At 35.8% G+C, this 12692-nt stretch overlaps 1 protein-coding gene across 2 annotated transcripts in view; it reads right to left on the reverse strand.

The window, feature by feature from the left end:
- LOC145685816 (ergosterol biosynthetic protein 28 homolog) overlaps positions 1 to 12021 on the reverse strand; it is a 30835-nt gene extending 18814 nt beyond the window's left edge. For both annotated transcript variants that reach the window (XR_014131486.1, XM_081758388.1), the window contains exons 1-3: positions 11675 to 12021; positions 8336 to 8426; positions 1960 to 2078 (exon numbers count right to left, since the gene is read on the reverse strand). Coding sequence is in view for 1 of the 2 variants with exons in the window: in XM_081758388.1 (XP_081614514.1) it covers positions 1960 to 2078; positions 8336 to 8426; positions 11675 to 11819 (355 nt within the window). In the remaining variant the exon portion in view is untranslated. The remainder of the gene's footprint in view (positions 1 to 1959; positions 2079 to 8335; positions 8427 to 11674) is intronic.
- Positions 12022 to 12692: the final 671 nt, after the last annotated feature.

The following is a 12692-nucleotide window of genomic DNA, read 5'->3' on the forward strand; positions in this document are numbered from 1 at the left end:
GTGCCTTCTTCATCATACGCTGTAATGATAAGTATGTTTCATATTTACATTCGTCTTTCTCTGTCTCTCTCTTTCTTGACGTTTCCCTATACTGTCGTTGCATCTTTCACTTCTCCCCTGTCTCTCACGTACACTCGAACTTCATGTGCGTGTGCGTGTTCCAAAGTTAAAACGGAGCAAGAGACCCATACACCTGGTCTGGAAAATGTAATTAACTGGCAACTTCAGCGTCGAGTTTTTCGTGCTCTGGGCATAAATCTCCAATTCTGGTTATCTCTGAAAGAAATACTGTTTAAACGCAAGGGAATAAGCAAAATATCTTTTTATCATCTCGGTTACCGAGTCTCAGTCGAATTACCGGGTCACTACCGGTTTGAATCCTCGACCCAGTGGTGGTCAATAAGCTAACCAACATCATCTGACTGACACTATGATCCGTTTGAGCTCTGGCGTGTTCATTCTATCTGTGCAAATTACAACGTTATATTCGCAAGAAATGAAAGTGATGCTGGATGTTCGGAACAGATAAATCTTCGGAAAAGACTAGAAAATGGCAACCTCTTTGGTTATTTGGAAACAAAAATTTATTTATACTAGTTCGACACAAATTTGTTTCTATCTTATAATTCAATGTGTTTTATTCACGTTGAAATTTGAAACATGCAAGGTCAGCTACATCTATAAGGAACATCTAATTTTCGATTTGAACTTTGTTACTTTTCATTATGATACGGCTTGGACTTTTAATATAGGATATTTCTGATAATTTACCAGTAAAATAGCACTCATTCAATTTTATATTTCTTTTTTTCCTTTTTTTTTTGTTTGTTTGTTTGTTTGTTTGTTTGTTCACTTTGCATTAGTAGTTGGAATGGAAGATATGACCTACGCTACCTACTGGGTTTATTAGAATGTAGTTTGCATCGGTACGTCCAATGAACACTACCTAATTTACAACCGAACCACGCGGAAACAAAGCATATGTGTTAAACTGTTGACATTATTTTAGATGTGTCTGAGATCTACAATTCTACCCGAAATTGAAAAAAGAAATGAAATGAAATCTTTGAGTTTTACGTCCCACGGTTATGCCGGTTAGGCTAAAGGACACGGTGATTATGAGAAATGAATGAAATGGTGGAATGAAGAAAGTGGGAGGAAACGGGAGAACCCCGAGAAAACCTACGAGCACGATGTTTGTCCATCACAAAATTCACACAACGCGAACTGGGATCGAACCAGGGACCCCAAGCACCAGAGTTGAACGCTCAACCACTGAGTCACCGCGCCCCCTACTACTCGAAATTGAGTATGCTATCCTTTATGAAAGAGACTTAATGAATGTTTCAAGCATCCTCTATATATATATTCGAACAGTCCTGAAAAGAATATACAAAAACAAATGTTATTTCTATATTACTGTTGGATTTCTGGTAACGGAACTTTATAATATTAGGTTATTTTCTTAGTAAGTTTAAAATTTCACATTTTTATCTGTTCTCCCTTTTCTTTTTCTTCTTCTCTTGCCTTCTCTCTCTCTTTCTCTGCATCATTTCTGAAGCTCTGCGTAATAGACATCCATTGGTTTCAATTTTTTATTTTGTGTGTTTCAGTTTCTCCCTAAATAAACTTATGAATCTTGTTTCATCTCGGTTTTGTTATTTCATTTTATCGATACTAATACATGGGTAGTTTGAAATTAGAATTGCGTTCATGTCGTTAGCTAATTTTAGTATGGGAGAGAAGAAAGGAGGAGAGAGAGAGGGTCTCTTTACCAGACACGATTATGGGATAGAAGGTGTATATTGGATGGCCTAGCTGCACGGCGTTAGCTGTCGCAGATGCGGAGTGTACAAATGAAGATACCTACACGTCCTAAACACAAAATTTACGGACAAACTTTTCAATTTTTCATACAGGATTTGGACCATACATTTTAGAAATCACTGACGAACTTACCATTTAAAATTGACGGGAAAAGAATATAAAAAGTTAAAGCTGTTGAGTAATAGTAAAAGGTTTCTGCATAGTACATCAAAATTGTTATCAACAGAGAACATATACCAAGGCTTCGGACACTGGAAGGAAAAAAATAATAAAATTACTATATTGGAATAGTTTACGTGCAGAGCAGCTTACTTACATAAGTACAAACACATCATATATGTATCAACATGAACTTATTTCCAAAGTAATCAGAGAAAAGAAATGCACGTATACACATACATTAGCATCCCCCCCCCCCAATCTCTCTTCAATGAAAAGTCTTTCCTAGTAAGATAGTGAAATCGGCCCTTTATCCAAATTGGGCGTTATTTACCATGAGCTAATCCCCCACAAAAAAAGCTAACCACCCCCATCCTCACCCCTTACCGAATTACCGTATCATACATGCTCAAAAGTTAGTAATTTTTAATTCTAGTGGGGGTGGTCCAAATAATTTGACAGTTTCACAGATTGAAGATATTGTATAGGTGTAAATGTGAACAGGTTTATAAAAAATCAATGTTTTTTTTTTCACGTATTGAAAATTTCAAAAAATCGTAGAAAAAATTGGGGGAGGGGGAGAATCAACCACCATACAATTTGCGATAACTGAGTTAATCTTCGTCGCTGTCTTCGTTCATTCGAACATTTTCAACTTTAGAGCCTGTTTTAAATAAATTAGTGACGAAAGAGAAAAGAAAATCGTTAACTCTGACAAAGAAATGTTCGAAGTTTTGATCCCGAGCGTTGTGAAAAAACGCGTTTTTTCAGTTTTAGTTTTTTTGACAATGTTGCCATCACTTTCAGACCCTAAAAAAAAATATACGTTGTACATAAGGGTATTACATTTTGAACAAAAAATGTCTGATTTCCTCCCCCCCCCCTCTTCCAATTTTTTTTACGATTTTTTGAAAATTTTAACATGTAAAAATACAAGAAAATGCGCATTGATTTTTTTTTTAAATGTTCACATTTACACCTATACAGTATCTACAATCTGTGAAACTTTCAAATTATTTGGACAACCCCCACCAGAATTTAAAAAATATATATATATATATATTAAATTATGAGCATGTGTGATATGATAATTAGGTAAGGGGTGGGGGTCGAAACATTTTTGGAGTGGTTTTAGGTCAAAACTGACTAACATTTTGGATCAACAACGACCCAATTTGGATCAAGGGCCGAATTCACTATCTTACCAGGAAAAAACCCAGTATTAATACTATTCAAACACTACCAATAGTCTATAGTCTAGTTAATCCTCTGGCGTATCTTACTGCTAAATATATATAGTTTATAATTCTTTAATTTTTTTCTTTTTTTACTTTCGCCAAATTAACAATAGCTCGAGTTTATATATATTCATACATAGTGGACCACTTATCTTAAAACGGGTTTGTAGTTTTAAAGTAATCGACAAAAGAGCTGAATTTTTGTATGATACATACATCGACTGGTAGAAATAGTTTGACACACCCTACAATACCACCAGATTGACAGTGTTGTCAACCAAAGCTGTATTTCTTCAGCTATGTATTTCAAATCTACGTGTTAAACAAACATTTACAACACATTTATTTTTCAAAGTTTCAGCAAAAGACGCTATACTGCCTCAAAGTTCAAATTTTGGTTTTCTGTATAGCAGTAATAATGTAAGTGAGACGAATGGGGCAATGCATATCCAAAATATTTTAGTGTCTCATACTATGACCATGATATGAGCATTTCAAATAGACTACGAAGAAAGTTACAGTGCACTGAAAATTTCATTTAATCTAGATTTGAAATATGTAATAATATGAAGAAGTGACATTTGACATATATATATATATATATATATATATATATATATATATATATATATATATATATATATATATATATATATATAATGCAATATAGACCTCGGAACGCCGTACAGATGTGTACTATATAAAAAAAAGTTTCTCTGGCATATTTCATGAAATCTTAATAATGTTTATAGTAACTGTACATTTCAACAGATAACTTTCGAAATAACCATTCTTCGAGTAATAACAGAGTCAAAGCGTCAATTAGATAAACTTGCACAACAATACATTATAACTCAAGATAGATAGTATATCTCAGCCAGAGGAACAAAACTCCAAAAATACCAAAAAAGCATTACTGGGAGCTCAGTTGGCAGAGCAGCCACCCAACAGTGAGAGAAGAAAGTTCAAGTCCCTACCTGTCTAGATTCTTTTGTATAACAACACTATATGGAGTGACTTTCAAATGGAGCGACTAACTCTATGGCATTATAAAACATCCAGAACTTCCTCCCTCTTGTTAATAACTTCGAAAGCTTTCTATATTCTTTTAAAACCACTGCCCTGGAACATACATTTTATCTTTCTTCTTTTTTTTTGCCTGGTACATCCCGTCTATTTCACGTGTGCCCTCGAAAATATATGAAACATAGTTCGACCCCACCCCCGCTAATCTCTGACAGATGAAACCCTCCCTTGCTTAGGGTAAAGAAATGATTGATCTCAACTCTGTTACCAATTTGTCATTCAGTCATTTGGTGTTGACGAGTGAAGATCGTAGGCTACTTAGAGTAATTAATAAGACAGAGCACAGCGAAGTCCGTGAAATAATTCACTGTGGCAACGCTTCCGCATCCAACAATTCAAAGATGTCGGGCGCAGTAACTTGTCTCTCTTCTTTCGAGGGAGATACGGGAAAACACACATCAATAGTAGTGACAGTCAGAGTTGAGATCATTCACTTCTTTTCCCTAAGCAAAGGGAGAGTTTCATCTATCAGAGATTGGCGGGGGTGGGGTCAAAGTATCTTTCACATATTTTCGAGGGCACACGAGAAATAGACGGGATGTACCAGGCGAAAAAAAAAGGAAGAAAAAATGTCCTGTTGTATGTCCCAGGGCAGTATAGAAAGGCTCTAGTATATCTGAAAATACACAATCAAAATGTAACAAAATTCGTTCAAGTTATTCTTCCTCATACACATACAGACAGGTGCCCTTATCAGCTTGCAATGAAAAGCAATAGAAAAATATTATGATTTAAGAATAACTAACTAACTCTACGGCCTATGGAATTCGGAGGTTCAGTGCCGTGTTCACAAAAGCTCTCCACTGACTTCTATCCTTAGCCAATTGGATCCAGTATCTACTTTGTATTCCTATCTGTGCGATGTCCTCCCATCTTCCTAATGGTCGTTTTCCGACTGGTTTTCCAGTCAAGACTTTGAAAGCGTTTCTATTTTCTTCCATCCTAGCTACATGACCTGCCCACCTAAGCCTCCTAGACTTGACGACCCTAACAATGTTGGGTAAACCATATAAATTATGTAGTTTCTCGTTATGAAGTTTCCGCCATTCCCGTTCCTCTTAGGTCCGAATATTCGTCTCAGGATTTTGTTCTCAAATACTTTGAATCTATGTTCTTCCTTCCGAATAATCGACCATGTTTCGCAACCATAAAGAACTACAGGCATGATTATCGTTTTATATATTTTAAGATTCAAATTCCTCGACAGAATTCGCGACGACAAGAGATTTTGAACTGTATAGTAACACGAATTCCCTGCTTTTAGTCGACATTTAATTTCTTCGTGAATACGATTTTCGTCTGTTAATATTGTAAGGTAAAAAAAAAAAAAAAAAAAAAAAAAAAAAAAAATCTATACTACTATTATTCGGCTCTCTTTGCTTCTAGATCGGATCTGATCGCTTTATCTCTATATGAAAACTATAATCCTAATCGAGGTTCTTTATCTTACCACTCTTACGAGTCTGCCATTTTTACCTTACAACAACAACAACAACAACAAAGAAAGAAAAAGAAAGAAATTCCAAAAGAAATAATTCGTCCGCTCGCTGTTGTCTAGGGAACAGGTTCAAAAATACGATTGAGTTAAAATTAACAAGTCAAAAGATTTACGGAGAATAACTTCATTTATTAAGCTTAATGTTTCACTAATTTAGGTAAGGTGAGTGACTAGAAATCTGGAACTCATCATGAGAGTTCAAGGAGCACAAACTCTAATTTAAATATCACTAAACATAAAAATAAAAGACTTCTCTAATAATTCTTTGGGAACTGCGGTAATATGGAAACTTGTATTCTCTCTACTCAAGGTCCATATTCCTTACTTTCAAAGACTGCTTAACTTCACTTAGTAACAGTCCGGCCTACACCTGGTTTGGACTCTCAACACTCTGAGAGATCCAGAAAAAGGAAACTAGCTAAATCTTAAGGATTGGTAAACTTAGGGAATAAGGAGTAGCAGCCGTCACTCATGGCCCAGCTATAGTATTTCGTCTTCCATTCAAGACTCTAGGTTAAAAGGTAAACACACACTCTAATACTTTCAAACACGAAAGTCGCAGCGTGAAAACAAAATCACCAGCCAAGCCTCACTATTGCCTGGCTGTACGAGGAAACGAAACCAAATCGCAACTTGGATTCTATTTTAATGGGAAAAACCTCCAGCACCTGGAGAGTTTCAAAACCTTAGTGCTCTGGGTTCACTCTCTCCCTAGGGTCACTCCAAGAGCAAATTACTTTTCACTCCTTCTAACCAGTAACTAGAGCCCATTTAAGCCATTACTCTGACGTAGAGCTCAAAATTCCTATTTTATTCTTTAATACCTATTCCTAACTCTGGACTTCACCTAAGTTACGGCCAGAGACCACTTTCTCTAGCGGGACTGAAAGCCAAGGACTAACATATCCACTGGTCATCCAGTAACTAATCTAAAAGGACAAACTCCCAGGAAAAAGCTCGCTTGCTAATTCCCTTCGGACTGAACAGCCACCAGCATATAGGCCTCTACTCTACAGGCCTTCTTAGCTGAAATAGCGAAAGCCATAAAAAAATCCGCCTTTTTATATGTTTTGCCGGGGACAGAAAAAATGAAGAAAAAATTTAAGTATTAACGGTTCTAGAAACTTCTACAGCAGTGGAAAATTACTGGAAAAGCATGAAAGAAAAGTGAAATCTTCAAAAAACTAGCCTCTCTACCAGGTCTATAATCAAGTGGGAGAGAGAGTAATACTCGATCTAACTAACTGAATCTTACTCTTAAAAGAAAATTTGGCATATATAAATGATTGGGACAATGCACTAATTGATATTTACATACATTTACATATAATAAACATAGTAAGATTATATATTACGCTATACTTAATAAATAGATAGAACCAGATAAATGCATTAGATAAATACGTGTTAGGAATGACTTATTAATTAATACACACAACTTATTTATGTATAGATAGATTTAATATTAAAATATATAACCTGAAATATCAAAGCAAGGTAACGAAGTGCCCCTTGCAATATTGATCCTAGATATTTGAAAGTATCTGCTTTATCAAAAGTATTATTTAATATTTTAACGCATCCATAATTTGCCGTCTTACGGTCCCGACTCACTTCCATGTATTTAGTTTTCTTCGAATTTACTTCTAAAGCCATGTCCCTGCAAGCGTCGCATTTCAATAGAAAAGTAAGGATAAACATATGGATTGCATTAATTATACGAAGAATTAAGTTACAAAGACGATCATCTAGTATATAATGATATGACAAAAATCGAACCTAACTTAATCTTTACGTGTGTAAGGTTACAGTTTGAGAACCAGATAAATTGTGAGTCCTATATTTAGACGATTATAAGCCGACCTTCTTTTACCTTTTTTTTGGGGGGGGGGGGGGGTTCAAAGAACGTCCTTCGCCATAGAATTAATTTCGTTAACATGGATGATAAAAGTGGACAACACCCTTTATCCAAAAAGTTCCAATAAATAACACCGGAAGCGATCACAAGTAAGTTTTTGTCATTGTATACTAGGTGTTGCCAAATCAGTGGCCGGTGGATTTTTTCGAACTGTAGTGGATTTTATATTTTAACAGAAAGAACTTAAAATTTTTTGGTGCTCACTTTTGGATTTAACAGATATCTCAAGCATTCACACAAAGGAATATACATTTATTTACATAACAAGCATATTCTTATTCATTATTCATTTAAAAGAAAGAAAGAAAAAAAAAACAACAAGTTAACTAGCATTCAGCAAGAAAACTTATTTCTTATGTTTTGTATGGATCATTCATAAATTTCGCTTTAACTTTTTATTTCCGTTCCTGATTTCCAGGGGATCGACTTACAGTCAGTGTCGGCTTAATATCAAATACGGCACATTCTAACAAGCGAATTTTAACTTTTGAAAAAAAAAATTGATCAAAATGTGACCTTTCACCAATAGAGATTGTCTTACGAACTAGTGTCCATAAATATCTTAATTAATAATTCCATAATTGAGGAGTATCTGATGTATTTACTTACGGCTTGTAATGTATATAAAGAGTACAATGAATCAGCGCCAATGCCTTTAGTAACGAATATACACCTAGCAGTCTAGCCAACGTGGGATTATCTGGAAAATTAAATAATTAGTTCATATTAGCAAATTTAACATAAATAGCATAAAGAAAAATATGTATTCAACTCGAGTTGAGTTGAGTTGATTTGAGTTTAACGTCCCGTTCAGCAGCGAGGCTATATGAGACGTGAACCTACTGATTAACGTGGAATCCGAACCACATGAGCTCCGCCGGGAATCGAATCCGGGCCTCCCACGCCAAAGGCGCGTACGCTGACGGCTTAGCCACGGAGGAGCTCTATATTCAACTCGAGATTATACTGTTACTTATAATCTGAAACTTAATAAATCAATACTTGAAGCAAATTTTCGAGCCATACAGTAGCAATAGCACGCATTAAAATAAAATGTTTTAAAATTTACGTCTCATGGGTATGTACTATAGGCTAAAGGATGATTGACGGAAGTTACGGATTATGAAACATTACTGGAATGAGAATGTGGGCGGAAATCTGAGAGCCCCAACAATGTATTATGCTTTCGGGTATTATTTAGTTTCTCCCCCAAATCACTTGGTAGTGACTCTGGCTCACTTAGTATTTGATTACGATTGGTTATTTGTAATTGTGATGAGTATAAATACAGTGTGGACATATTGTATAAAAACTACAGTACATAAAACACGAATCAACTTCTGCTAGGTGGCCACTATAAAGAACAAATACCATCTAATTGAATCAAAACAGGAGCGCAGCAGGGGGGCCAAACGATAGCAAGGAGACACGTCCGTAGGAAGGCGCGTCAGCGATGGTGGATAAAAAACGTCGTTTACAACAGCTCACTGTAAGTACAGTACCGGCTCTACAGCTGTCGATGGATTTGGGGGAGATAAAAAATGCCATTCATACCTTCAAATATATTGTTTGCATTGGCGTAACTATTATAGGGAGCTAGCTTGTTTACCAGCGGGGGCTCAGAACAGGGGGAAAATTTTCAACATTTTTTCTGCCTGACTCTTGCGATACTCCCTTACTCTCCTCCTATATGTCAGCGTTGCCAGTCGTAATAAAAATGTCACATGAATGTCATTCTGAAGAGTTAGTTGATTATTTGTTGGGTGTTGTGGTGGTCGCGGTTTTGTTGCTTATTATTCATTTGATAATGGCTTCACAGCGTAAGAGAGAGCAAACTATACACAGCGAAGCTAGAGAAGTAATAAGGAAAGTCATAGTGCAGTGCGACGAAGAAGCGAGGGAGAAAAAAACAAGCATCTGTTATCACAGTCTAATTTGCGTGTGTCCACGTATACACGTTTCTATATTCTTTGAACATTATTTATGACTTAATTTTTTAAAATTGCATTGAGTATTTATCTTCACTGTTTTCTGTTACATTTTAGTGCCTATTTTGTAAATTTCAAATGCCTATTTGCCCACCTATTTTCCAGGTTTTTAATGCCTAAATATCTGGTCACTAGTGATAATGATTAATCGAACTTAAACATAACACATACCGGTATATTCTTCATTGCACTTCTAAACTGTTAATAGGAAATTATGTATTGTTAAACAAATAAATAAATAAAAATAAATATTTCAAGTGTTATGTATAAGCTCTGTAATTAGATTGTAAATAAATGTATTATACGAAGACAATGCTATTTTTAGAGCTAACAACATGTCTTCGAAAGAGCGGAATATTCTTAGATATATTTATTATTAATAAGAATTAATATTTATTATTATTATTATTATTATTGTTTTGCATAAAGCCGAGTTTGAACCGTCGCATTCAACTATCCCCAGCGGAATTGACACTTTTGTTGCAATCGACTAAAATGCTAGACCGCTCCGCCACGCGGGTGGTTATAAAATATAGAAGGTGAGTAATATGCAGAATGTATTGAAATACGGTAACTGCTTATGCAAATTAAAAAAAAAAAAAAAATCTTTCGATAGGGATTGCACAGTTTGCATAAACTCTTTGAATTGAGTATTAGGTGATGTTTTTTTACAGCGCACTGCAACCCTGCCCAGGACCATCGGGTGACCGTTTCTTGATGACGAGGGTGGGGCACCTGTCAATCAACTCTGAATTCCTCAACCTCGCATTAAAGCGAGCTCCCAGTAATATGATGTTTTCCTAGGGGGGGGGGCATGGCCCCATAGTTCTGAAAATTGGAACTAAAATATAAAAAGTGTTCTGGGGTGCACAAGTTCTGTATCTTGGAAATTTTTATCGCTTACTTGGGTGCAGAGTAACTTGTCTTGCAATATTGTATCCCTTCCAATTTTCGACACAATGTACAAAACGTTCTGGGTGCGCGCCTGTTTACAGTTTATACCTTAAGAATGTAAGACTGATTTATCATACATATATAAACAAGAAGAGATTACTACGTCAATAAGTTAATTACTTCGAGAGGTCGCTATACTGACCACTATCACATTGGTCCAGGGATTTTATTACATTCAGGCACCAGACCAAATTAAAAATAAAAATCGATCGGTGGATGAGTATAGACATTATTAAATATGTCGAATGCAAGTATGACTAAAATTGTTATGCGTAAATTGAGGTAAATAATCATTTTCGTCCAAAAGAAAAATTCTGGGGAGGGCCAACTTTGCTTCTAGTCCCTGCCCCCCTCTAGTTCCGCCTATGATTGTTTGATGCAGCCTGTACTGTACGATAGTTTTCAGTTTTTCATTGTTAACTCGCCCCCCTTACTGCATTAGTTTGGTTCCTTTCCAGCAGTTTGAAAATACTGTGGTTCTTGCTGTATTTTTATCTGTTACTTCATATGTAGTATATTTCAAGTTTTGATGAATTTAGAACTGTTACGACACGAGATTGGCATGTTCTAAATCTATCAACATTTGAAACATACACTGTCGTAAATAATCGTAGAATCATTACTGTCTGTACCATCTTGATTTCTAACCGATTCGTTTCGTGAGGAACTGGTTCCTGGTGATATTTAACAAACTGTTTCGAGAAACCAGTTCGTTATGAATTGATTCATTGAATGAAATAACCAACAAACATTCAATTGCCATGCATAAAGTCATTCAAAATAACTGCCGCTTTCCTTTCGAATAACATTAAGTGAATTCTACGCTCCTGTGGAACTATTCCACACCTATAATATACAATATTCAGTTAGATAGATTTCGGTAATTGACCTCATCAAAATAGAACAGTCCTTAGGAAGTGAGATTTATAAACACTTCACATAGTCGCAAGACATGATTTTTACATACATGCACGAAAAGTAAACACTGTATAGAACAACTAATTACCATACTGATGAACGCCTTCTGAATCTGAGACATGTCCTCCAAGAAATGACCTGTTCTCAATGAAACACCTAATTGTCGTGCCCAAGTCCATGAAGGCAACAAATCCTATCCAACCTCTGAATGCATAGACAAGTTTAGGTACCATTGTAGAATGATAAACACCTATAATTATATGAGCTTCAAACCATTTGAAAACTATTGTTTCGATACAAACACTTTTAAATGACAGCAATAAATATACAAAGCATCCACATATTCTAGTGCAAATGCAAAGCTAATAATAAGCAGACGACTTGCACTTAATCTGTCGACTGCATTGTTTACATGCCTCTAGCCACAGAATATGTATTAAATTTCCCAGTCTGTATCCTTTCGTACACAGTACAGCTCCAAAGATGCTATGCTTGTGCATGATCCTCTGCCTCATTTCGTAATCGCAAGCGGCAACGAAACGCAAAACTTTGCGGTTTTGTTTGCGATAGTAATCATTCTAGCAGTATTACTCTTTATATCCTTACCATTGCTTTACGCCCCCTGTATTTTGCGAAGGCTGACACGAAATAACGTCTCTAGTAAATAAGTGTTCGAAATTGACAATTCAATTCAGTAATTACAAAATTCCGATATTCCTGGAATTATGATCTTCCCGAATAACGAGTTTCGAAATTCCCAACTAAAGTACCAAGATTCTTAAATGTCGGGCTAAAGTTTCGAGACTCTGGAGTGATAAAATTTTAATTCCGAGTTCTGAATGAAGATTTCTATTTCGGAATCTGGAACACTCTACTCAGGATTTCCGTACGCATGAATAAGAACCGTAAAATAAAACTCAGTTTCAGGGACGGGCAAATGCCCTTTTAACCCGGGCAACTTCCCGGGGCGCCACAGCCAGGGGGCGCCGAAACGAGTCTCAAGAAGTAAATTTTATAATGTGTTTTCTACTGATTTTTTGGTTTATATTCTTGTAAAGTAGCGTCAATTACATAATCTTTTTCCATTCCATCACATAAGAAGAAAG

This window comes from Thermobia domestica, chromosome 5, assembly GCF_964235325.1.
Source record: "Thermobia domestica chromosome 5, izTheDome1.hap1.1, whole genome shotgun sequence".
Classification (NCBI taxonomy): domain Eukaryota; kingdom Metazoa; phylum Arthropoda; class Insecta; order Zygentoma; family Lepismatidae; genus Thermobia; species Thermobia domestica.